At 41.7% G+C, this 27,866-nt stretch overlaps 1 protein-coding gene across 1 annotated transcript in view; it reads right to left on the bottom strand.

Annotated features, from left to right (window-relative positions):
• The window catches only part of GNS (glucosamine (N-acetyl)-6-sulfatase), a 46,240-nt gene that overhangs the window by 5,167 nt on the left and 13,207 nt on the right, over positions 1 to 27,866 (bottom strand). Inside the window, exons 5-12 of the mRNA XM_081082572.1 lie at positions 27,221 to 27,319; positions 24,543 to 24,710; positions 23,010 to 23,092; positions 21,475 to 21,593; positions 19,286 to 19,389; positions 3,949 to 4,050; positions 1,746 to 1,853; positions 627 to 737 (exon numbers count right to left, since the gene is read on the bottom strand). Coding sequence (XP_080938698.1) covers positions 627 to 737; positions 1,746 to 1,853; positions 3,949 to 4,050; positions 19,286 to 19,389; positions 21,475 to 21,593; positions 23,010 to 23,092; positions 24,543 to 24,710; positions 27,221 to 27,319 — 894 coding nt within the window. The remainder of the gene's footprint in view (positions 1 to 626; positions 738 to 1,745; positions 1,854 to 3,948; positions 4,051 to 19,285; positions 19,390 to 21,474; positions 21,594 to 23,009; positions 23,093 to 24,542; positions 24,711 to 27,220; positions 27,320 to 27,866) is intronic.

Below are 27,866 nucleotides of genomic sequence, written 5' to 3'. Positions count from 1 at the left end.
GAATTTCTGCATCGGGTCTCTAGTCACTTATAAAGTAGTTACGTGGGTAGATTATGGGGGAAGAGGAACAGGAATTGAGTTGGAAAGGAGCTCTCTTGCCTGTTTAAAATGCTAAAGAGCTACATGGAAATGGCGAGTGAGTCAGCTTCTGAGAAACGTGATGAGTGTTGGCTCCACATGGCCCAATGTGGGGAGCCAGCTGGCGTAGGTTAGCACCTTCTGATAAGTGTATGAAACCACAGGGACGTGTCCACGTGGTCCTTCAGACCGTCCATGCTCATCTGTTTGAGCAGCACAGTACTGTGCTGTGGTCGGGACAGTTTCTGACCAAGTTGAGGTGTCTGACTCTCAGCCCCCCCAGGTAGGGAAGCCGCATCTGAAAAAGTGACCTGCGCATTTAAAGTGCGTTTGGGTGGTGGCGGGAGTGGAGAGAGCCTCATCAGAAAGGGCACAGAGCAGTGAAGAACGGCCTGGGAATTTCGATTCCTTTGCTGAAGGAAACCTAAGTGGAAATACAGAGAAGAAACACATCTTCCCTAGACGGCACCCTTGGAACCGCTCTTCGCCCACCAAGTCCAGCCAACAAAGCGCCGGCAAGACATGGGGGAGGCAACAGGGCACCTTACCTCCTGGTCGTCAAACTCGCAGTACTGTAAGTTCCACCGTGCTGACATGGTCCGCACACAGGCATACGTGTTGTTATAAGCATCTTCACACACACAGTCTGGGAAACATTGCTGTTGGGATATTTTAAAAGTAAAATGAAGAGAGTCATTTTATAGTAACTACCTGCCTACTGGGGCAACCAAGTTGGCTTAAACCAGACATACAAGTGGACAGAAATTAGGAAACTTTCCACGGAGATATAAATAAAAAATAGATGTGCAGCTTTTTCCTTACTGATGTGATGGCTAACTTGACTAAGGGACATGGTCATGGTGGTTCTGTCTGTAGACTGTTGCCATCCCTGCCTGCATATCTCCTGACAAGAATTAGCTGTAATGGGCCCTTGTAAAATGTATGGTTGGTAAGGAGACGAGACCAATACTCGAATGAGTCACTTCTAAGGTATATTAGGAACTGCCATGCTAAAAGTTGGGGAAAAAAGCTAAAATGAGCTTTGTGGAATCATCAGCAGGTAAATTATTTGAGTGTTCTTATCACCAAATGGGACTTAATTCAAGTCTTCCATACCAACTTTTGGTATGGAACACCTGTATCGAACACCTTGGTGTTAGAGGAGTCAACTCAAATGGAAGCCTATTTCCCATTCTCCAACGCGAGGCCAACATCACCGTGACCACCTTCATGACCAGCCTGGCTGCCACCAGTGCAAGACACCCATGATGGCACGGGTAAAGGTGGGAGCCAATTTCTTTGTTGGATGCCATTATATCCCTAACAAAAAACAGTACCATTATTGGGAAGGGCAGGAAAACCGGAAGGGGTATTGATTAATAAGGTTAAGAATATTGGCTGGTACATGTACTTGTTACAATAATTGGAAGAATTTGAAGTGCACATTCTGACAACAGGTCAGCCGCATCATTTTCATGATTTTTTTCCTTTATTTTTCAGGATTATTGATTTATCTTTGTGCATCTACTGATCTTCCAGTCAAGTGACAGAGAAGTGACAGAGAAGCAGGACTCAGATTATGGGTTTCAGCACTTGGTACGTCTACACCAGTGTCCTGCCGAGCTTCAGTGAGGAAGTTGTCCAAGCCAACTCAAACTATTACTCACAGATACTCCAGGACTCAGGGAAGGACATGTTGGGTCAGTGACATTACGACCTTCTCCTTGATATTCCACCAGGACGTCCGATCGCCAAGTCACATTACTGACACCTGTCTAGAAGAGCAAAAGTGGTTCCGTGAGGCATAGAGACTGAGAGCAGGAACACAAAGTTATTTATTCTACTGCTAAAGGGACCTCGGCAGTCAAAACTAATTGGAGTGATTAAAACTGATACATATGACGGCTACTGATGATCTTCTACAGCAGCGGTTGTTGTGGGCCACTGGTTGCCGACCAATGCTCCAAAGGTTTCCTTAAACCAGCGGTCGCCAACCTTTTGGACTTCACAGACCACTGGTTGCCAACCACTGTTCTAGAGCCTTTGCAAGTGATGGTCAAGTGCTTTGAGCATTCTATAGTTCCCACGACTACTGTGAGGCAGGCAGGAATGGAAACCAGCAAAGTTGCTAAGCAAGAATTAGTCACAGCTCAAGGTGCTGAAGTCCAGGTTAGAATAAACAGTCCTGTCCATAAACTCTGTGTGAGAACTATTCTCAGCTCATACTAAGAAATGCATAGCTTCATACACACAAGGACAAGAACTCACAAATACTCAACAGTGCTGCGCTAAGGAAGGTAATAGGTTCAATGGACTTGCTGGTCAGAATGAAGATACCATACATACATGAACTTGTGGGGAGGGGAGAATTCCCCATGCCAGTTCTTACAGCTGGACTAGTAAAACAAGAGGGCAAAACAAGACCCAAACTAGGTATGTTGTTTAGGGATATATACATAATAACCCTAAAAAATAAAAGCCAGAGAATGATAACCATGAAAACCAGAAAGTGATCACTCTCATGGGGCAGCTGAGGGATAGAATGGGGAGGAGCATATAGGTAGAGGTACCAGTATTAGGAATATGAGTTCTTAAATGGCATGATGGGTTCATGGTATTTCTTGTGTTTCATAACTAATATGAGTTATACGTATTCTTTTCTATGAATCATATTCTACCTAATACACTGTAATAGATTCAGAAAAATCAATGAATAAGATTTATGAGTCACTATAAATGCCTAAATCATTTTAAGACCAATCTTTCCAAACTTGTCTATGTTTAAACATATTAAAACACATTTTTAATGAACAACAGATGCTGTTGTGAAACCTCCTTTTCTCTCTATAGCAAGGAATAGGCATCTTTCCACGTCAATGTATACAGATCTATATCATGTAGTATTACTTTAATATTCTATTGTTTAGTGGTGCAACAATTTAACCAATACCCTATTGGATATTTAGGTTTTCTGTTTTCTTCTATTAACACTACATATACATTTCTTATAGTTCGCTCTGTACAGTGCCAGGTACACAGTAGGTACTTGAAAGAGTTTTGTTTTCTTAGAACAAATTCCCAGATAGAACTGCTTATGCAGTGGTTTCTCAACCTGTGGGTTGTGACCCCTTTGGCGGTCGAACGACCCTTTCACAGGGGTCGCCTAAGACCATCCTGCATATCAGATATTTACATTACAATTCATAACAGTAGCAACATTACAGTTATGTAGTAGCAATGAAAATAATTTTATGGTTGGATCACAACATGAGGAACTGTATTTAAAGGGCCAGAAGGTTGAGGACCACTGGCTTAATGTGTGTATTCTGAAGTGATGTGTCTTGTTACATTAGCCTTCCGGTAGCTTATACTGATTGCACTTTTATGAACAGAGTCTGGGTAGTTTCCATTTTCTCAGACTTCTGCAAATAGTGGGTATCCAGGCTAGTTCTGCAGACAATGAAAGTCTCATTCAGTTAAGCATTGCTTTGATCAGCACTGATGCAATCTTTTCGCACTTTGACTATTTCTAATTCCTCTGTGAGTTAATCAGTTACTTCTTTTGTCCATTTTTCTACTGGGATATTAATCTTTGCTTTCTAAAAACTCTTCTATTAGGACTACCATTTTTCACTTTTGTTGCAAATATCTTCCCAATTGTCACCTGTCTTAATTTTGTTTATAATGGTTTTTGGGGGGAGGAGATGGGAAGTAGGGAGAATATAGAACTCTGTTTATCTGTGTTCCGATCATTCTTTTTTTAAAAAAAACTCTTTTCCCCAAATTTAATAGTTTTTAAGTTTAAATTTATACAACCTGGAATTTATTTCAGAGTCTTGGCTCAGGCCTGATTGAGGGCTTTATACTCACCAAAATAGGCAATAAAGACATCCCATCCATCTGGGTCTTATTCAGGTTGTAGCCAGCGATGTCCAAAATAGTAGGACCCAAGTCAATGTTGGCAACGAGCATCTATGGGAATGAGACAAAGAAACAAGTGTTCCTTTTCTATCTGTACTGTCTTCCCCTACCTCACCATGACACAAACAGCAGTTACTATTATCTTTTGTATAGCCCATATTTACTTAAGTCTTACTGATTTATATATTCAAATGTAATTATAGTGATTTAAAAAACAAAGGCTTATAAGGTTTGTAATATATGCCCCTGGGAAGTTATACACTTATTCCACACATAGTGTTGTTGAGCAAAATATTTTTAAAAACTCATTTGGGATTGCCTAGAGTCTGTTATGAATCATGAGAAAAATGTGGGTCTATTTTATACAAAGTGTTTTCCAACTTGATTCTTATTAGTTCACTAATTTAACTTCAAATTGACTCCTGACAATTTTGAAAGCCTGAAAGGTTGAATGCTTACCACCAGGGAGGATATTAGCTCTTTTTATAGTTTTTTAAAGTGACAATGCTGCTAAAAAAATGTTTCAATAGGCTTTGAAGACAGCAGAAAACTTATTCCAACAGTATATCAAAAAGTTTCCTTAAAGAACGCAAAACATAGATATTTTAAACATTCTTGGTATTAAAGATACTGTCCTACATTTATACCTCTCCTTATTTCCTTGATTTATTAGACTATTTTCCTTCAGTGTACAAGGCCTCTTCAGGACCTAACCCAGCACAGTCCAAATAGAAATATAATAGGACCACAAATGTAATTTAAAAATATTTAGTGAGCACATTTAAGTAAAAAGGAAAAAGGTGAAATTCAGTGTATATATTTCATTTAACCCGATACATAAAAATATTGCTATTTCAACATGTAAGCAATACAAAAAAATTAATGATTTTACTTTTTTTTTTAACCAAGTCTGTGAAATCTGGTATTTAAAATATTATAACACATCTCAAATAGTCTATCTTTCGCTCAACAGCCAATGTGGCTGGTAGCTATTACACGTGGACAGTGCAGGCCTGGATAGAACTAAGCACACAACTAGAAGTCACTTTGCTCACAGGTCAGGCAAGCTTTCGAGTGGTGATGACAACCCACCAGGGAAACAAGGAGAACTGATGCCTACTGAGCACCTACCTGTTCTGTGCCAGTACTTAGCGTTTGTCCTCGTTTAATCCTCACCACAATCCTGTGATGCAGTACTTCCCCCCCATTTTACAGATGAGGAAATCAAAGAGAAGAAACTGAAACAAAGTCAACAGCTTGTAACTAGAAAAGCTATGATTTACTCAGAGGAAATTACAGTGCTCAAAATTATTGAGAAAACTTAGATCATTTTAGGGGAGGCCAAAGGGGGATTAAAAAAACAACCTATTAGCCCTGGTACTTTTAATTTAAAAACAAAACCGAAAGTACAGACACGAAAGGCAAGAAAACACCTTCTGATCATTGTTCATCGGCGGCTGTCAGAAATGACCGTGCAGCGGCAGGCAACTCAAGGAAAAGGCAATCCATGTGCTACTGAGAAAAACCCACAGCAACGTCTCTAGGGATTATATCAGACCTGGGTTAGCGAGGTTGTACCTAGGTCCAAGTCCCTAGGCAGACTGGAAGCCTGGAATATGGTCTACAAGAGTGGGCATGAACAGAAAGAAAACATGTCAGGAAAGAAGAGACCAGCAGACACATGACCTCCAGAATCAGATCAAGGTAATAGGACCCTTGTGACTAACAGATCTTCAGTGATGTCCAGAATATGAATGAAGCGAAGTCAAGTCCATAATTATTACTAATATGTCCAAGGCAGTTTTATAAGAAAAGAAAAAGGGTACACACCAAAATAGCAAAACCCACAGAGATATAAAACGGTGACTGCCAGTCTCACCAGGAATGAAGGGCCATCAGCTGTATGACGGGAGGCTCCCAGAGTGGTTTGCTCCATGGGAGAAAGGTCTGTAAGTTCCAGTACTAGTCAAATGGCACAAATACCATATACACTACCCCAGGACCCTTCCAGATAGCTACAATGATCTCTTCTAGGGTTTTGTTTGACTTAGAAAGTAAGCAGAGTCTCAAAATTAGCATATTATGTCAGGAGACAGGAGACTTTTAGTGGATACTGAGTATGAGTGAAGAATTCACCTGAGAATTATTATCTATCTCTGTTTTTATACAACCTAGAATTAAATAGATACTATGGGTCCATCACTGTAATGACTTCTAAAAACATTAGCATTTTAAGTTCCTAAAATGGTACGGATATTCCTCAATTTACGACAGGGTGACGTCCTAAAAAACACATCATAAATTGAAAATATCATAAGTCACAATGCATTTAATATGCCTAACCTACCAAACATCATAGCTTAGCCTAGATGGCTGCAACTGAATGTGTATTTTGTATCACCGTCATAAAGTAGGAAAATTGTAAGAACACTGTAATTCAGGGACTGCCAGTACTGCTTTTATCCCTATGTATAAACTCAAAGATTCACTTATGGATTGAAATGGAAAAAACCTGGACAAGATCAAAAGTAGATTATTTCATAAATCATAGCCTCTCAGTTTGGGAATGTTCTTGGGATTTAATTATACAGACATTCTGATCAAATAAAGGCCCCTGAAAAGCTCTAGGGCATGGCCTCAAGGGCATCATGCCTTGAAAGGGCGTCTTTCTTTGTTCTGGAAGATCGACAGTGCTGCAGAATCAATGAGAAGAGTAACAGGGCTCTCAGGAGGAAACCTCGGGTCGGGTTTCCAAACAGACATTTAAGCCCCATGTTAAAGAATTCACATACGGCCATCAAAGAAGAGACAAACACATCAGAGAGCACTCAAATCCACTTAGTGGAAAGCACTGGAATAGCGCAGGCAGAGAACTCCCCACATGCTGGGCTGCTCCATCTGGATGTGCCCCTCAACTTTTCCAACAAGGAAGAAGCCAGGGCATCCCCTAGTTGCACTGAACATCCTCGCACCTTCACACAGGGAAACCAATGCTTATGTTGCCCAAAGTCTGAAAGCCCGTATGTGGTTTTCCTGGTGCCCGGTTCAGTTCTATTTCCCTTGGACCATGCTGGCCATGTTAGTTTTCCTACAAACCATTTCCTGTCTTAAAACCCTTTTAAAGAAATTCTACCACCCAGTAAAAGCTAGGTTAATTTCTAGCAAGAGAGGAAAACCTCAACAGCCGGTCTTGAAAAATCACACATACTACCTGCCCCTGCTCCCCTGAACAGCCATTACAAAGCTAAATCCACGGGTCACATGTGCCCTTTTTTCACCATCAGGCTGTTGACAGCTCAGCTCATTATGCAGAACAACTGGCACTGAGACAACCGTGCTGCCAACACATGATGAATCACCCACCGTCTCTGACATTCTCTGCGCAGGATGAAAGCCGGGCACTTCATGCTTCTCAAACTACAACTGTCAGCACAGTAGGTGAAAAACGGATTTTGAGAACAGGCACAGTTCATTTTCAGTCCTGGTCTGCCACTTACTGACCTTGGTAATATCCATTCAACTAACTCAGGTGTCCCCCAATGTTAAGAGCTGGGTATTCTAAGTTTAGATAGTGCCTATTTTCTAGGAAATCCTAGAGTGAAAAAGACAGGGGGCCAGTTCACTGTCCCTCAGACCGTTGGAGGGCCGGACTATAGTTTAAAAAAAAACTATGAACAAATTCCTATGCACACTGCACATATCTTATTTTGAAGTAAAAAAACAAAACGGGAACAAATACAGTATTTGTATTTGCATGTGGCCCGCGGGGCCGTAGTTTGAGGACCCCTGCAGTAGGGTGTGGTAGGTGTGAGGCCAGGAACAAGGGAAGGTCACCTACCTTATGTGGGGGCAGGGGTACTGACCTCCCAGAGGGAACCCCTAAAGGACAATTAACGTAGCCTGGTCAAAGGGCATGAGATGGGCATTCCAGACGGAAGGAACAGTCAGTCAAAGATAGGCAAGGAGGTGAGAGAAGTGGTTCACTTAGGAAGTGAAAGCAGTTCAGTCCCTGAACAAGCCAAGCTCATTCTCACGTCTCTACCTTCACATTTACTGTCCTGCCAGAACACCCTCCCACAGATCTCTGTATGACTAAATCCTCTCAACACCCAGGCCCCTGCTCTGACAACTGCTTTCACTGACAGTTGCAGCCCCCGTATCTGGCTCTCCCTGACAGGAAGTTAAGGATGATCTTCCCGGATTGCTCACTGCTGTGTACCCAAGGCTCCTGGCACAGTGTGCTGGCACAATGTACTTCATAAACACTTGTTGTCTGAGCTACAGTGTAACTGTTCAGTGCGTGGACTATGGAATCAGGCTGACCAAATTCAAATACAGGGCTCTGAGATATTTTAGCTCCTTGATCTTGGGCAAAGCACTTAACCTCTGTACCTCAGTTTCCTCCTTTGTAAAATGGGGCTATTAGTATCTATACCCCATAAGACTGTGAAGGTTAAATGAGTTGATACAGGTAATACACTTAGAATAGCACTTGTCACATACTAAGCATACAGTAGAGGCTAGCTGTTATTGTTAAAATGGCTTCCTAGGAAGCAGGCTTCATTTACACTGCTTAGAGAGGGTGAAGTTTCTAATTTTAACACTTAGATGGCACTGCTGACTTGAAGAAAAAAGGACCAGTTTGTTCCATGGGCAGCTGGCTGACACACTGCACTCTGCTCTCGCTCAGCCTCCTTCCCCGCACTGGTCAGAAAGGGCCCTGCAGCCCTGCTCCTTGGAAAGGCACACAGCTGCTAACGTTTTCCTCAATCAGCGCCCAGCACCAAGATCAATAAAATGCTTTTAAGATTGAATGGTCTTCCAAACTTGCCTATCTCCTTTTTAAGAAGAGGCCTCTTTAGAGGGTATTGAATTTGCAGTGGGAAGTGACTGGCTTAAGGAATATGGATCTTAAGAGAAAAAGAAAACTCAAAGGCAATTATGAAGGCCATTTTACCTTTCAGAGAGAAGCTTAACAGAATTCCATCAAGAGCATTGTAAAAGGAAATAAGTGAATGGCAGACATTTAAACAAAATAAACATTAAACTCCCAAACTAAAGTATGCCCAGAAAGTCTGGCCCGTTTTCCAACTTTAGCTTACATAATGTATTTGCTCATTTTCTTCTGTCTCACAGAAGACTAAAATCGTGAATCAGGAAAGAGAGAAGACATAGTAATAGAGTTCGTCAATTTTTACCTTCCAGCATTAGATCAGAGTTTTGAATCAAGGTGCCTTAGTATTAACTACCAAGTTTGGAAAGACACTGAAACCACATGGAAATAACAACAAAAGAATCTGTAGAGCAGAAAAGCATTGGTGAGGTAGAATCCCATGGAGAGGAACAAAGTTCTCAGAAAACATGCTTTCCATAGCCTCATACTCAAAATGGGGTCGGACCAGCAGACATCACCTGTGAGCAGGTCAGAAACGCAGCCTGAGAACCACATTTGAGCAAGGCCCCGGGGATCTGCACCCTATAAGGCCTGAGGAGATCTGCTGTACAGGGCAGTGGGCCCCAAACCAGCTGCCTCTCAGCACCATCTGTAAACTTCAGGGAAAAAAAGCAGAGGATGGATCCATATTCCAGCTCAAGTGAGTCAGCCAGAACCTTTCTACATGTTGAACCTTTTGCAGCTTCAGAGGGTAAGTTTGATGAGCTCCTGGGTAGAGAGTCGCTGCTCCAAGACAAAGTAAAGATCTAGTCTCAAGAGAGAAACAAAAAGAGGCAGGGTCAAGATGGAGAAGAAGGTAAATCCTGAACTTACCTCCTCCAACTAACACATCCAAATTACAACTAAATTATAGAACAAGCATCATGGAGAACCAGCTGAAGAGCTGAACAGAGTCCTATCATTAAGGACATAGGTAAGAAGCCACATGGGGACAGGTAGGAGTGGCAGAGACACAGACCAGACAGGTCCATACCCATGGTGTGTTGTTTAATAAATGGGAGGAATATATTAGCTACAAAGTTCTCCCCAGAGCAGTGAGGGGTTCAAGCCCCATACTGGGCTCCCCAGCCTAAGGCACCTGTGCCAGGAGGAAGAGTCCCATTAGTATCTGGCTCTGAAAACCAAAGGGGAGTATGTACGAGATAAAGGGCTGTGGGAGACAAAGATGCTGATCTTAAAGAGCTCACACACAAGCTCACTTGCTCCAAGCTCCAGTGCAGAGGCAGAAGCTCAAGAAACACCTGAGTCACATGAGGAGGAATGGATTTGACTAACTTTAGGGTGAGGACTGGAGGGGCAGGGGTTTGGATAACTCTCTCAGGAAACAGAAGCGTTGGTGGGAGCCCTTGTTCCTTTGTTGAGCTCTCCTCCCACCTGGTTGGCCCTAATGCCCTCCATTAACTTGGCTAACACCACTGGCCTTGCTCTAGCATCTCCCTGAGACTGTCCCACCCAACCCACTTGCCCAGCCAGAGCCTCTACCAGCAGCTCCATCCCCTCCACTCAAGCTGCTGGTCTTGGCGCACACGAGGACTCTCCCAAAGCCCCACAAGCCCCACACAAGCAGTGGCCAGCCTCACCTCGAACTGTAGCTCCCACTAAGTGGCCCTAAGTCTGACAACCAGCCTTGGTTGGTGACACAGCTCCAAACAAGTGGCCCTAAACCTGGCACAAATGGCGGCTGGCCTCCTGCAGTATAGCTCCCACCAAACAGTCCCAAGCCTGGCACAGTGGCAGCCGGCTTTGGCTAGCATACCAGCCTCTCCCAAGTGCATGCAAATGACCACAAGTGCCAGCTGGCCTCAGCCCACACTGGTGCCCCTCCCAAGAGGCTCCAGACCCAAAGAACCATTGGCTGGCTTCAGACTGCTCTAGAGCCCCACCCAAGTGGCTCTACAAGTGACAGACCAGACAGGCAGCCTTGGACTCTGCTAGAGTGACTCCCACTCCATGGCGTTAGCCTCTGCACAACAGCTTGTCTACTGATACAGTCAATCAGCCTGAAGGTCAATCCCACCCACTGACCTCCCAGCAGACACCCCTGCCCAGGGTTCCAGTGCCAGGAAGAGAAGTCTCCACAACTTCTAGCTGTAAACTAGTGGGGATTGTCACTGAGTGACATGGAGGCTGCTGGCCCCAGGCAGTTCCTCTTAAAGGGCTGGTGTACAGACTTAGTCGGAATCACTTCCTCTGAACTCCAGTGCTGGGACAGCAGCTTGAAAGGAACTTGGGACATTTGGGGAGGAACTAACTTGTCTGTAATCAGGGCGAGAGCTGGAGGGGCAGCTTTCTCCCAGAAAGAGGTCTGGCAGAGGCCATTGTTCCTTTGCCGACCCTCCCTGCCACAGAGACAAGAGGCAGGCGCTATATCTGAATCTCCATCAATCTGGCTCACATTTTTTACCCTGCCCTGGTGATTCCAAGACCCCACCCCTCTCCACTTGCAGGCTCATCCAATCCATTTCCAGTGGCTTTTCCATACAGTTGGCCTCTCTTGACTCATGCTGAAGACTTTCCTTTTAAAATCTCTCAAACAAGCAGCAGCTGACTTCTGTGTGCCCCATACCTTTCAATAAGTGGCCCCAGTCCCAGAGCTAGGGCAGCCCACCTTGGTTCATAGTTTGGCTTCTCCTGGGCAAAGCCCAACACAAGTAGTAGCCACCTGCAGATTACTTTGTAGCTCATACTGGGTGGCCCAGGCAGGGCACAGGCAGTGGCTGACTTTGCACCCCCCAGGAGACTCCAGAGTCAGTGCACCTGGTGGTTGGCTTTGACTACACCAGACTACAACCCTACCACTTTCATGAGTGACACACTCAAGGGACAGACTCGGCAAGCACTATAGCCCCATTGATACAAGACCTACTCTACAGGGCTGGCTCCTGCACAGCAGCTCTTCCACTGTTAGTGCTAGTCAACTGGCCTGAGGAGTAATCCCTTCCAGTGACACCAAGATCAACCAAGACTCAACTACAATAGGACAATGCACACAACTCACACTGGGGTGCACCTAGAGTGCCTAGCTCAGGTGATTGGGGAGGCTGAGCCACTGGGCCATATAGGACAATTACATAAGGCCACTCTACTAAGTCCAGGAGACATAGCAGATCTACGTAATACACAGAAACAAACACAAAGAAGCAGCCAAAATGTGGATATAAAGGAACATGTCACAAATGAAAGAATAGGAGAACTATCCAGAAAAAAAACCCTAAATGAAATGGAAGCAAGAAACTACCAGATACACAGTTCAAAACAATGGTTATAAGGTTCCTCAAGGATCTCACTGAGAACTTCAAGGAACTTAGTGATAACATCAACAACATAAGAAAGGACCAGTCAGAAATGAAGGATACACTAACTGAAATAAAGAATAATTTACAGGGAATCAACAGTAGAGTACAGGACACCGAGAATCAAATCAAGAATATGGAATATAAGGAAGCAAAAAACACCCAATCAGAACAGCAAAGCACCCATATAACTCTCAGCTGATTTCTCAACAGAAACTTTGCAGGTCAGAAGGGAGTGGCAAGAAATATTCAAAGTGATGAAAAGCAAGGACCTATAACCATGATTACTCTACCCAACAAAACTCTCATTTAGAACTAAGCGTCAGATAAAGAGCTTCACAAGAAGAAAAAGCTAAAGGAGTTCATCACTACCATTACATGAAATGCTAAAGGGTCTTCTTCAAAAAGAAGAAAGAAAAAAAATTCAAGAATCCTATATAATAAAAGAGAAACATGTAAATTGACCATCCCTTTGCTATGCTGACCAGCCAACCAGGGTGAATATGCAATTAACCCAACAAAGATGGTGGATTAATTTGCATACACAGGGGCCAGGCAGAGAGCAGAAGTGGGAGAGCCAGCAGCTTGGGGGGATGTGACTCCCTCGGTTGCCAGGCGGAGAGCAGAGCAGGAGAGCCGGAGGATTGGGGGGCCGTGGCTCCCTCAGTCGCTCCCAGCGTGGGGAGCACTAGGAATTCTGGGAATAGTAGTTCTGATGGCAGCCCCAGGACCAGAAGCAGAAGCCCAGAGCACGGGGAGCACCAGGAATGCTGGGAATCATAGTTCTGGTGGCAGGCGGATCTCCTAGACCAGTGGTTGGCAAACCGTGGCTTGCGAGCCACATGCGGCTCTTTGGCCCCTTGAGTGTGGCTCTTCCACAAAATACCATGTGCGGGTGTGCACGTACAGTGCGATTGAAACTTTGTGGCCCATGCGCAGAGGTTGATTTTCGGCCTGGGCGGGTCTATTTTGAAGAAGTGGCGTTAGAAGAAGTGGGGTGTCGGTTGGTCGGGCGACGGGAGACATGGCGCAAGCAGGCCACGGGATACGCAGCGCAGAGGAGGCGTGCACGATTCACACACGAGTTGAGTGAGCCAGTCAGTCAGCAGTCTCATTGTGCAGTGATTAGTGCCAGTTGCGTCCACAAATCGCGCAGGTGACAAAAGTACCTACTCGAAGCATAAAGTTACCTGTATTTTTCCAACCAGCTGCAAATCCTACAGGTATTTTTGCCATCAATTTATTTTTTTTAAAATATATTTTATTGATTTTTTACAGAGAGGAAGGGAGCGGGAGAGTTAGAAACATTGATGAGAGAGAAGCATCGATCAACTGCTTCCTGCACTCCCCCACTGGGGATGTGCCTGCAACCAAGGTACATGCCCTTGACCGGAATTGAACCCAGGACTCTTCAGTCCCCAGGCCAACGCTCTAGCCAGTGAGCCAAACCAGCGAGGGCTCAATTTAAGAATTGTAATTATTTTGAGTTGGTGGCTTTATTATTATAAAATGAAACTTATCTGCTTAGAGGGGTTTAAATGCCTAACCTTGCTAAATAACTTCTCTCACTTACTGTTTATTTCCTTCCTTAGCACTCATGACAACTGCAATTATTTGATGTGACTATTTATTTATTTAAAGTTGATCTTCCTCACTAGAATGTAAGTTCCAGAAGGATGTCATGTTATCTCCAGTCTTAGACACATAATAGGCATTCCATAAATATATTAGTGTATTGAACTCATGTTGTTAATACTAAGTACTCAATCCAAAATTATTAATTAAGTTAATAACAATGTACCTACCTATATAGTTTAAGTTTAAAAAATTGGGCTCTCAAAAGAAATTTCAATCGTTGTGCTGTTGATATTTGGCTCTGTTGACTAATGAGTTTGCCGACCACTGTCCTAGACACTAGAGCAAAGTGAGCCTGGAGCAAGTGACTGTTGCGGTGGGGGATGGAGGGAAAGCAAAGGTAAGAGACATAAGTAAAGTCAGAGTGTCTAGGAAAAATTAAAGGGAAGATATCCTAAAACTTCCAGGAAATCTCCACCAATGAAGCAAAGAAAAAAAAAAGCCTCTATTATTCTGTGAGCAACAAACCAAACTGGGTTGGGGGTCTCAGACAATGTGCTCATATGATTGCAAAGACAGACAGAAACTCCCGGATTGGAGAGGGCTCCCCTGAGGTCTCCCAGACTGGAGAGGGTGCAGGTCAGGCTGAGGGACCCCCCACCCCCACTCTCCCATCCCCCGGGCACGAATCTTCATGCACCAGGTCCCTAGTATAAACAATAAGATGGCAATAAATATATTTCTATCACCAATTTAATCTAAAAATCAAAATAAATGAACAAGCAAAACAGAAACAGACTCATAGATACAGAGAATATTTTGACGGTTGCCAGATGGAAGGGGGTTTGGGGCAATGGGTGAAAAAGGCAGAGGGATTTAAAAGTACAAACTAGTCATAGCCCATGAACACAGACAATAAGACAGGTGAAGGCATGCGGTGGGGTGGGAGACGGGTGGAGGGGGGCAAAGGGAGAAAATGGGGGACATCTGTAATACTCTCAACAATAAAATAAAATTTTAAAAAGGCACATTTTAAAAAGGCACACTTTAGATCATATGAATTTAATAAATGGAATATACATTTTTCTCAAGTGCACATGGAACATTTCATAGGACAGGCCACATGATGAGGCACAAAAGATGACTCAAATTTAAGAAGACTAAAATTCTATCAAGCATCTCCTCTGATCATAACAGTATGAAACTGTAAATCAATTATAAGAAAAAAAAATGGAACAAACACATGAAGGGTAAACAACATGCTACTAAACACTCAATATGTTAATAAAGAAATCAAGGAGGAAATTAAAAGATACCCTGAGATAAATGAAAATGGAAACACAATGGTCCAAAAATCTATGGGACACAGCAAAAGCAGTTCTAAGAGAGAAATTCATAGCAATACAGACCTACCTCAAGAAACAAAAAACATTTCACATAAACAATATAATTTTATACCTAAAGGAACAAGAAAAATAAAAGCAAAGCCCAAAGTAGGTAGAAGGTAGGATGTAACAAGGATCAGAAATAAATTAGAGACTAAAAAAATAATAAAGATCAATAAACTAAGAGCTAATTCTTTGAAAAGATAAACATTATTGATAAATCTTTAATCAGATTCATTAAGAAAAAAAAGAGGGCCCAAATAAATAACATCCAAAATGAATGAGAAATGACACAAGTGGTATCACATAAATACAAAGGGTAAGAAAACACTACAAACAATTATATGCCAACAAATTGGACAACTTCAAAGAAATGGATAAATGCTTGAAATATAACCTTCCAAGTCTGAATCAGGAATAAATAGAAAATCTGAATGGACCAATTACTAACAATGAAATTGAATCTATAATCAAAAATTTCCCAACAAACAGAAGTCCTGGACCAGACAGCTTCAGAGGTGAATTTTACTGAACATTCAAAGAATTAACACCTACCATTATCAAACTATTCCAAAATAGTAAAGAGAGGAAAGCTCCCAAACTCATTCAAGGCCAGCAGTACCCTTATACTAAAACCAGACAAAGACACAACAAAAAAAAGAGAAAATTATAGGCCATTATCCCTGATGAACATAGACGTAAAAATCCTTAACAAAATATTAGCAAATCAAATTCAGCAATACATTAAAAAGATCATACACCATGATTAAGTGGGATTTCTTTCCAAGGATGCAAGGTTGGATCAATATCCACAAATCAATTAACATGACATACCACATGCACAAAATAAACAATAAAAATCATATAATCAAAGACAAAATGAAAGAGAAAAATCATATAATCGTATCAATAGATACAGAAAAAGCATTTGACAAAATCCAACACCAATCTATCTATCTATCTATCTATCTATCTATCTATCATCTATCTATCTATCTATCTATCTATCTATCTATCTATCTATATATATATATATATGGCTAAAACGCAAAGTGTCCCATCGGGAGTTCAACTGGGAGACCGCGAGTTCCATTGCTCACTATGACGTGCACTGACCACCAAGGCGGAACTAAGGAAGGACCCGGCCAGCAGCTGGAAGGCCCCAATTGGCCCTGATCTCCAGCGAGGCCCAGGAACCCTACCCATGCACAATTTCGTGCACTGGGCCTCTAGTTTATGATAAAAACTTTCAGCATAGTGGAGATAAAGGGAATATACCTGATTATAAAGACCGTATATGAGAAACCCACAACTGACATCACACTCAACAATGAAAAGATTAAAGCTTTTTCTCCAAGATCAGGAATAAGACAAGGATACACAGCAATCTGACATGATAAAGAAATAAAAGGCATCCAAACTGGAAAATAAGTAAAACTATCACTATTTGCTCATGATATGATATATATAGAAAACCCTGAAGATTCCACCAAAAACTATTAGAATTAATAAATGAATTCAGTAAAGCTGCAGAAAAAATTGTCAGAAATCCATTGCAATTTTATGTACTAATAGTGAACTATCAGAAAGAGAAGAAAATAATCTCATTTACAATTGGATCAAAAAGAAATGAAAAACTTAACCAAGAAGATAAAAGACCTATACTATGAAAACTATAATACACTGGTAAATGGAAGGATATACTGTGCTTGTGGACTGAAAGAATATTGTTTCAATGTCCATGTTACCCAAAGCAAGATTACATGCAATCTTTATCAAAATACCAGTAGCACCTGGCCAGTGTGGCGTAACTGAGCATCCACCTATGAACCCTAAGGTCAATTGGATTCCTGGTCAGGGCACATGCCTTGGTTGCGGGCTCAATCCCCATTAGGGGACGTGCAGGAGGCAGCCGATCAATGATTCTCTCTCATCGTTATGTTTCTATCTCTCTCTCCCTCTCCCTTTCTCTCTGAAATCAATAAAAACATATTTTTAAAAAATACCAATGTCATTTTTCACAAAAGTAGAACAAATAATACTAAAAATTTTTTGGAATCACAAAACACCCTGAATAGGCAAAATAATATTGAGAAAGAAGAAAAAAGTTGGAGGTATCACACTACTTTATTTCAGACTATACTACAAGGATATAGTAATCAAAACAATACAGTATTGGTACAAAAACAGACATGTAGATCAAAGGAGAATAGAGACCCCAAGAATAAACCCATGCTTATATGCCCAGTTAGTGTATGACAACGGAGGCAAGAATATACAAGGAGGTAAAATAGTCTCTTCTTCAATAAATGATGCTAGGAAAACAGAATAGATACATGCAAAAAATGAAATTAGACCATTTTCTTACACCATATACAAAAATAAACTCAAGATGGATTAGTCTTGTATGTAAGACCTGGAATTATACAACTCCTAGAAGAGAAAATGAGTAATGGACTCTTTGACATTGATTTTAGTGTATGTCATCTAGGGCAATGATAAAACAAAATATAAGTAAATGAACTACATCAAACTAAAAAGCCTTTGCACAGTAAGGGAAACCATCAATGAAACAAAAAGGCAACCTACTGAATGTGAAAATACATTTGCAAATGATATATGTGATAAAGGGTTAATATGCAAAATATATAAAGAACTCATACAACTCAACGTCAAAAGCCAAACAATCCAATTTAAAAATGGGCAGAGGACCTGAACAGGCATTTCTCCAAAGAGAACATACAGATAGCAAACAGACACAAGCAAAGATGCTCAATATCACTAATCATCAGGGAAATGCAAACCAAAACCACAGTGAGATATTACCTCACACCTCTCCGAATGGCTAATATCAGTAAATCAACAAACAAGTGTGGGTGAGGATGTGGAGAAAAGGGACTCTTCCGGCACTGTTGGTGAGAATGTAAACTGGTGCAGCCACTATGGAAAACATATGGAGAGTTTTCAAAAAATGAAACATAGAGCTACCATATGACCCAGCAATCCCATTTCTGGGTATTTACCGAATAAATTGAAAACAGTAATTTGAAAAGATAAATGCACCCTTATGTTCATTTCAGCATTATTTATAATAGCCAAGATATGGAAGTAGACTAGGCGTCTACCGATAGATGAATAAATAAAGAAGAGGTGGTGAAACAACATGGATGGACCCAGAGGGTATTATGTCAAGTGAAATAAGTCAGACAGGGAAAGATAAGTAATGCCTGACTTTACTTATGTGGAATCTAAAATACAAAATACACAAACCAAAAAAAGAGAAAAGAAACAAATTCATAGATACTGAGAACAAACTGATGGTTGCCAGGTGGGAAGGTGGTGAAGGGAAGGGCGAAAAATGTGAAGGGGATTACGAAATACAAGCTGCCAGTTATAAAATTAGTCACAGGTATGTAAAGTACAGAATAGGCAATATAGTCAATAATACTGTTATAACTATGTACGGTGCTGGGTAGGTACTAGTCCAGTGATGGCGAACCTTTTGAGCTCGATGTGTCAGCATTTTGAAAAACCCTAACTTAACTCTGGTGCCGTGTCACACATAGAAATTTTTTGATATTTGCAACCATAGTAAAACAAAGACTTATATTTTTGATATTTATTTTATATATTTAAATGCCATTTAACAAAGAAAAATCAACCAAAAAAATGAGTTCGCGTGTCACCTCTGACACGCATATCATAGGTTCGCCATCACTGTATTAGTCTTATCTCGTGGTGATCGCTTCAAGGTATACAAATGTCTCATCACGATCTTGTATGCCTGAAATTAATATACACTGTATGTTAACTATAATTTTTAAAATTTAAGACAAAAGTTATTCATGCTCATGTTATATATAATGTATATGTATGTGTATATATATGTACATATATATTTGGGGGGGGATACAATTAATAGGGAGTGGTCAGGTGTTTAAAAAAAGTCACTGTTTCCATGGGACACTTATACAATCTTAAATCAATCAGCTTTCATCTCATAGGAGGAGAAATCTAATCAGCCTTATTTTCTCATGCAAGTGCTACCTATAAACAGCATCATCTTGTCAGACACCTACCTTGCTTGTCTGGTTCGGTTTGATCCCAGGCCCTCGAACCAACAGTGGAACTTTGATATCAAACTCATACAGCTGCCTTTTGTCTATTGGCAAAGAAAACTGTCCTGAAAACAAAATGCAAAGGGTAAAGATGGAGTCCAGATGGAAGTGTCATGCATATTCATTCATTTAGTCAACAAAAACAAAACAACTTTGTTCCTCTAATTATGGTGCTTTAATAGGAGGTTTAAATTTGCCTGGGTCACATTACTACAAGGCAGGAAACAATGAGTTCATCTTCCTTAAATAAATGCCTAGGGGGACTCCCTGATCTAAGATAGGACAAATTCAGAAAAAAGAGTGACTGGGAAGTACTGAAACACAAATGCATAATTTATGTCTGATACTCAACCTGATCACAACTGAATGAGATTATTCTGAAAACTGCTAAAGGAACAAAAACATTTATCTGGCCTTTCCTGAATAAGCTGCATTTCAAAATAACTCAACAGTTGAGGGAAAGTTCTTCTCTGAGGAATTCCAGCTAATAAATGCAAAAGGAAGAAGAGAGTTATAAAGTCAACATTTTACAATTTCTGAAGGAAAAATGAATTTAACCATCAATGGAAGTTTAACCACAAAAGGTTCATAGGACAGGCTGACACCACATGGGCCATCAATCAATACTAACATCCCTAAAGTGGGGCAACCAGACTCCGAGGCATCATGATGTGATGCAACAGGAAATACACAGCATCACCAAGAAAGCATGCTTGCTGAAAATGTGAATTTCTATTAGGACTCTAGATCTGACTACCAATCTATAGGAAATGCTAAGTACAGTGGGGCCTTGACTTCCAAGTGTCCCGACTAAGGAGTTTTTTGAGATACCAGCTGTCTCTCAGCCGCTTTTTTGCATTGAGTTGACAGAGTAATTTGAGTTAACGAGCTCCTTAACGAGCTCGGTCTCCTCCGAATGAATTAATTCGTAAGTCAAGGCCCCACTGTATAAATAAACAAGATAAAAGCCAGGATGTCAGATATTCTAAATGGACAAAAGACCAGTTTTTCCAATCAATCAGTGGCAACGACAGCTTTTAGGACACACAAAAGCTAAAGGTAACACGCAGACTTTGTCTAGATCCTGATACATAATAAACTAGTCAGATGCACAATTAAGTGTTGATGTGTGGAATCACAACTTCCAGAGATTCTACAAAACCTTCCAGCTAAAAAAAAACATACCAGGGTAGGGTAGGAAGAATTCAAAAGACTGGCCACATGCAACTGAAAACTGAAGCTGGATAATGGGGGTTATTTTATTAGTCTCTACTTCAAGTGCTTAAAAATATTCACAATAGCCCTGACCGGTTTGGCTCAGTGGACAGAGCGTCGGCCTGCAGACTGAAGGGTCCCAGGTTCGATTCCAGTCAAGGGCATGTACCTTGGTTGCGGGCACATCCCCATTAGGGGGTGTGCAGGAGGCAGCTGATCAGTATTTCTCTCTTATCGATGTTTCTAACTCTCTATCCCTCTCCCTTCCTCTCTGTAAAAAATCAATAAAATATATTTCAAAAATATTCACAATAATAGATTAAACGCCCAATCTGTTCTATGCAAGCAAGCCTCAGGTTAATTCCACTCAAGTTTATAAAATTTATAGGTGGGGAAAGAAGAAAATATTGGTTTTTAACCTGCAAAAGGTTCAAGTAGAAAGGATGAAAGTCAAAAACAGGGGGCTTATTCATCCTGCAGTTTTAAAAAGACAAAACACACACACACACACACACACACAAAACCTCACACTCACACACACAAAACTAATTTCACATGAAAGACTCCCCCCACCCAATACAATCTTCTTGATCTTCTATGTAAAATGTCTTACCCTTATTTTCTAAAGTCTACTTTTCTAAAGTCCCGTTCAACTTCTTACCTCCTTCATAAATCCTGCCTCCAACCCATCAAGCTCACTCTCCCGACTCCTGGAATATCACGTAATATAACATATGACACAGCAAATAATGAAACCGGTCTCTCCGTGTGGCAATGAGTGGGCCCTCTGACCAGAGGGGACCTGAGGGCAAGACCTTCCCTCTGGCCTCTAAACTGCTCTACAGGGACCAGAGCTCCCTGCCAGTGATCCTGGGTGGGTAAAAACGGAAAGGCACCTCCCAAAGGTCTCCGGAACACCTAACCATGCCCCTTACCTGTGTGGTAGCCATTGTCAGAAGTATAAAAGATGTAAGTGTTGTCGAGCTCCCCGATGAACTCCAATCTCTTGACCAGTTTCTCCACAAGGTCATCAACTGAGAGTAGAGTTTGCCACCTGGATGTAAACAGAGGATGTCAGTAGAACCTCAAAGAAAACAGCTCAGGGACACCTGCAAAACCTCAAAACCATTCTCCCCAAAATGGAAGAAATTTCCAAATTTCCTTTCCTCAAATGCCTCATTGCAAAAAAAAAAAAAAAAGATTAGAAAATTTTAGAATAGTTACCTCAGTCTAAATTGAACTGTTTCCAAAGAAATGAATGAGGCTTTTTATAACTAGTTTTATTACTTATTATCACTGCTGATGAGAGTAGAGATGAGGGCAAGTTGTCAACTCAGCACTGATTAATACAGATTAATTCACATGAACCTGTGCCCCAACAGTGTTTGTGATCTAAACTAGGGGCTGGCAAACTGCAGCCATGCGCCAAAGTTTGCCCACTGTCTGTCGTTTGCTTTTAAATTGTGGTAAAAAACACATAATATAAAATTTACCATCTTAGTATTTAAGTGTACAGGTCAGTAGTATTAAATATATTCACATAGTGAGACAGATTTCCAGAACTTTTTCAGTTTATAAATCTGAAAGGACCCATTAAACAACTTACTGTCTCTTTTTTATATACATATAAAGTTTTATTAGAACACAACCATGCTCATTCATTCACGTACTGTCTTGAGCTGCTTTTGCACTCCCAACAGCAGAGCTGAGCAGCTGCGACAAAGATCATATGGCCTGCAAGCCTATAGTATTTACTATCTGGCCCTTTACAGAAAAAGTTTGCCAACCCTTGGTAATAAGTAATAGATTACAACTTAAGTAATGAATTTTTTGAAAAATTAAAGAATTTCTTGAAAATCACAAACAGCAAAGGTAAATAATTTGCTCTAGTCTAAGCCTTTGGGTTTTATGCAAATATTGGGAGACTTGTCACTAACAAACTGACCTTTTCCTTAGATACAGGAAACTTTTTAAAAAATATTTTTTTTTATTGATTTTAGAGAAGGGAGGAGAGATAGAAACATCAATGATGAGACAGAATCACTGATCGGCTGCCTCCTGCACAGCCTCTACTGGGGATTGAGCCCCAAACCAGGGCATGTGCCCTGATTGGGAATTGAACCCTGACCTCCTGGTTCATAGGTCAACGCTCAACCACTGAGCCACATCGGCTGGGTGGAAACTTAAAAAAAAAAAAGTCAAATGGTTCCAGTTTGTAATGTTTTAACAAGTCATAAAAATAGATTGTTTAATTAGTCTGAGGGTCCAAAGGCCACCTCACACACCCAAATGTAAAGGAATCTGTGCTTCCGAGGCAACAGATGCCCTCCCCACCAAGCAAAGTCTCTCCCATCAACTTGTTACCCTCCAATTCTGTCTCAAATATAACCACATGGTACAGTCCCCTGTTCATAGGCTGATTTGGAGGGTCCTCTAAGACCTCCCAGGTTGAGAAAGTAGCAGCTCTTACCTTTTCCTAAACGCATTATCTAAAAACTGTATCGAAGAATTAGTCATTGGAGTCTTGGCTTGCCTAATTAACCAGTGCTTGTTCTAAAATTTAAAAGAAAAAAAATGTTAACACCAAGTCACCCAGTCAAATAAACTACTATAGTAGATAATTAAATTTATAACTCTGAGTATATGCTTTGGGTCTCCTACCCAAACTACAAAAGGGTAAATATTAACTTTACCTTCCTCTTAGTTTTGCTTATATGTCAACATTTTATTGTCTTCTATTTTCTTACCCAAGATATCCATCATCCTAAACTGTTGGGAAAATCCCAAAATAGCAATTTCCTAAAACTTCAAGTCCAAATTTGGAGGGTTCTTCTCATTTTAATAAAAAAGTCAGTTAAAAAACACACACACACACACAAAACATTCACACACACCATTAATTTTCTCCTTCCTCCTTAGTCTTGAAACCCTAAGCTATCTCCCAAAATATGATCCTCAGAGTGTTCTTTAGTTAATATGTTTGAGAGATGCTATATAGCATGTCCTCTGACTGGAAATTCATGTTAGAACATGAATAACTCTGAGGAATCCTATAGCAGAGTGACTTACTTAACCTAAAGTTTCTGCACTTACTTGGTCATGGGAACTGCTATCAATTTTTTTGGAACACAATTTGAGAATGGCTCTCTAGTTTAAAACTTAGCTCAGTTAGCTTTCAAATCATACTAAACAAGCACATGCTTGCAATATTGCAGGTGATACCACAGATGTTTCTATGTACTTTACTCCAGCAGTCACCAACCAGTGGTCTGTAGACCACTGTTGGTCCGTGAGGTGCGAAAGATTGGCGACCACTGCTTTAGTCCATATAGCAGTTGCATGAGCAATGGAAGTTAGCATCTTGCTCACTGTTGGGTCACTAAGCTATAAGGTGGTAGTGCTGAGTCTAACTGTAAGATTCATTCTTTCCACCACCTCACAAGCAATGAAGATTTCTGGGAAATAGGCATGGGCAGTAGAGGCATTCTGCATTTGAACTAGTCAATCCCCTGTGCCAAGGGAAGGATAAGAAACTGACACATGAAGCAAATATTTAGGTTGTGGCCCTTAATTATATTCCCTGCCCTGGCTCATTTCTCCATTTTATTTCCCTACCCATCATATCACATTGTGTCACCCCTCTTCTTCCTATGTGTGAGGGCCACCAAAGGAGGCTGCTGCAGGCCCAACTAAGCCTCAAGGAACACGTGTCAGCCACTGCCAGGCAAAAGAGAGCCAGCAAAGAGGTTATCAGGAAAGCCTGTAGTCAAGGAAGATGGCATCCTTTAATATTCCCTGTGGACTCTCTGGCTGCTCACAGGATGTGTGGCAGGAATGTGTATTTCTGAAGCAAGTTTATACCACCTATCTTATTAGGGACAGCTATAATTACCTTGAAATGTCTGGAAAGAAAACCAACTACATGGCTGAAAGGCTTCCTAACAAGTATATTAAATAGTTGACTATATTGAGTATGGCTTAATTCTAGGATTAGGGACACTACCGTTCCATGGATGTTGAAGTTCTTGTTCCTTGGTGCAAAGACATTCTGGAAGGTCTTCTGGTACTGGGGTGCGGCTATCCAAGGCGAGTGAGGCGCTGGAGTGGAGATCATCATGAAGAATGGTTCAAAGTTGGACTTGTAGTCCAGGAAGTCCAAGGAGACATTAGCCTGACGTACACAAAGATTTGTCATTTCCTATCCCTACCCAACAGCTGCAGACTTGATAGATATAGATACATGTTCTCTGGTAAACACAAGGGTATTATTAGTTTTTAACAAATCTCAGCACACAACCTGTGTCATAGTCAAATGACCAGCGTGCTGTTGGAACCAATATTTGGCTTTTAGGCAATACTTAAAATAAAAAATCGAAGAGGACACTATCCTAAGGGGCAGTTAGGTTTTGATGATTTTACATGACCAAAAAAGTATTATGGCCCGGCCAGCATGGCTCAGTGTTTGAATGTCAACTTATGAACCAGGAGGTCACAGTTAAGATTCCTGGTCAGGGTATATGCCCAGGTTGTGGGCTCGATCCCCAGTGTGGGGCATGTAGGAGGCAGCCGATCAATGATTCTCTCTCATCATCGTTGATGTTTCTATCTCTCCCTCTCCCTTGCTCTCTGAAATAAAAATATATATATATTTTAAATGTTATGCTTCTCATTGGAAAGAAATAGTAATGTGGCCCTTTTAGTATTAACTTACATTAATGCAGCTTACAGTATATACATTTGATGCCTTAGGGAATCTATATATATAAAAAGCCAGCGACCAGAAAGCCATAACGAACAGAAAGACTGGTTGCTATGACACTCACTGTGGCCAGCGAACCAGCCTGATCAAGAGGTGGGGCCGGCTGGCCAACCTCCCGTGGCCCCTCCCCACAGCCAGCCCTGCCCCTGATCAGCCTCTTCCACCCTGATAGAGGGCAGAGCGGCCAGACAACCCCGCCATGGCCCTTCCTACTCCGCCTCCGATGGGCCCCACCACCCTGATCAGCCCACAGCCCTTCCCCCTGCTGGCCCCACCTGATTGCCCCCCTACCCCAATAGGGAGTGGGGCCAGCTGGCCAACCTCCTGCAGCCCCTTCCCCCGGCTGGCTCTACCCCAGATTGGCCCCCCCAACCCAATCAGGGGTGGGGCCAGCTGGCCAACTGCCTGCAGCCCCTCCCCGTGGCAGGCCCTGCCCCCAATGCCCACCAGACCCTGATCAGCCCACAGCCCCTCCCCCCACTCCAATCAGGGGCAGGGCCAGCAGCCAACCACCCATGTCCCCTCCCCCAGGCCGCTGGCCCTTGATCGACCCCCCCCATTTGGGGGAAGGGCCGGCCAGTCCACCACCCACAGCCTCTCCCCATGGCTGACCCCACCTCCAATCGGCCCTCACCCTAATTGGGGGCAGGGCCCACTGGCCAATCGCCTACGGCCCCTCCCCCCAGCCAGCCCGACCCTGATCAGGCCCTGATTGGGGCCGGGACAGCCAGACCCCCCACCCGTGCATGAATTCATGCACTGGGCCTCTAGTATAAAAATAAGAGTCAATCTAATTCACAACAGTGGGCAAGGTGGATTAAATTACCTTAATCTTACAAAAATATGTAGGTATTACAAGTTTTGTCAGCTAAACTAGCTAAGCTAAATGAGTAATATTAAACCCAAATAAATCACACCAGGGCTTTAATGTATATGGACTGACATTTTCCATTTGCTTATTTGGAGATACTTTATGAAAATGAAAGCATCCCACATCCATGTAATGTTTTTAATTGTTCTAGTTGATTTATATCTTCATTTAGTCCCAACACTAATCTCAAAAGGCACTGACTGCATCAATTTCCCATTACCACCCTGCCCACCAATTTACCCTTGCTTTGTAAGAAAGCTGTGGTTTCTCCAACATGCCAGGCACACTCCCGCTTGAGTGCCTGAACACTACTCATTCCTTCTGCCTGTGGCATTCTTTCTCGTGATCTTTATAGCTCACACTCACCTACATCAAGATTGTGCTTAAATGTTATCTAAGTAATCCCATAATCTGCCTCCTCTCTCTAACTCATCATCATCTAACAAGACAATAAATGAATGTGTGTGCACATACACACATATGTATAAATAAAATATGCTACTAAAAAGTTACCTCCACAGAATCAAGGACTGTGCTTCATTACTTCTGAAAACCCACTACAAGTAATGCTGAAATATTTGGTGACTGAATACTCTAAAAAGGGTTGTCATTAGAAATATTTTAGACAGGAAAGAGAAGTCCCAAATTCACCCACTTTCGGTATTTTTTATATAGAACTACACAATGCCCGAACAACTCCCATATCCCTATCATCCCACCCTCACGACGAAGCTGTCATCTTGTAGGTTGTGAGTAAAACTGGGGTCAAGAGTAGGAACTCTTACAAAGTAAAACATCAAGTTAATAAATAAAAATGGGAGGTGGGGGGGAATCTGTTGCTGGAATTTCAAGCACATTAGACCTGAGCTTGGCTATACAAAGAATATACCCTCAGGAGTTTTTAATCAGCTGGAACTATTCTTTGGCAGTTAGATCGAGTTATTATTCATTCACATTACCCAACATGAACAAATATAACTAAAGGTTTTCTAGGCAAAGTCTTTAATCAAATGTTAGCCAAATCTGCCCGGACAGCGCTTCAGTGACTCACCAAAACATCTGTCAGGTAGTCCACACTGTAGTTCTCACCATGCTTCCGTGCCTTGCCATTGATAGAGAGGGTGTAATTATAGTACTTAGAATTCTTCTCCTATTATAAAGAGAGGAAAGTAAAATTTATTATGACGTCGCACACACAATGAAAGCTGGAAACCATACTAGGCTAACCTATCCCATTTAAATGGTGATAAGAAATTTTAAAAGGGTAATTATACAAGTTGTACTGAATTAGATTTTTTGACTAGGGTTTTAATTAACTACTAGCATAGTTTCAATAATATGTCCTACTTTTTATTTATTTTTTGTTAAACCTCACCCAAGGATATGTTTTCCATTGAGTTTTTTAGAGTGGGAGGAAGGGAAAGAAGGGGTGGGGGGGGGGGAAGAGAGAGAAAAAAAGAAACATCAATGTGAGAGAGACACAATGATTGGTTGCCTCCCACACACATTCCAACTGGAGCCAGGGAGGCAACCCAGGTATATGCCCTTTACTGGGAACGGAACCTGCAATCCTTCAGTGTATGGGCCGATGCTCTAATCACTGAGCAACACTAGCCAGGCCTGTCCTACTTTAAAAAAACAAACAAAAACAAGAGGGGATCAGGTAGAATAGCAAAATATGTTGCTAAACCCCCACA

The sequence above is a fragment of the Myotis nattereri genome, assembly GCF_964212035.1.
Source record: "Myotis nattereri genome assembly, chromosome: 2".
Lineage (NCBI taxonomy): Eukaryota > Metazoa > Chordata > Mammalia > Chiroptera > Vespertilionidae > Myotis > Myotis nattereri.
Note: the sequence above shows the minus strand (reverse complement) of the source record. Positions and strands in the feature narration are given on the sequence as shown.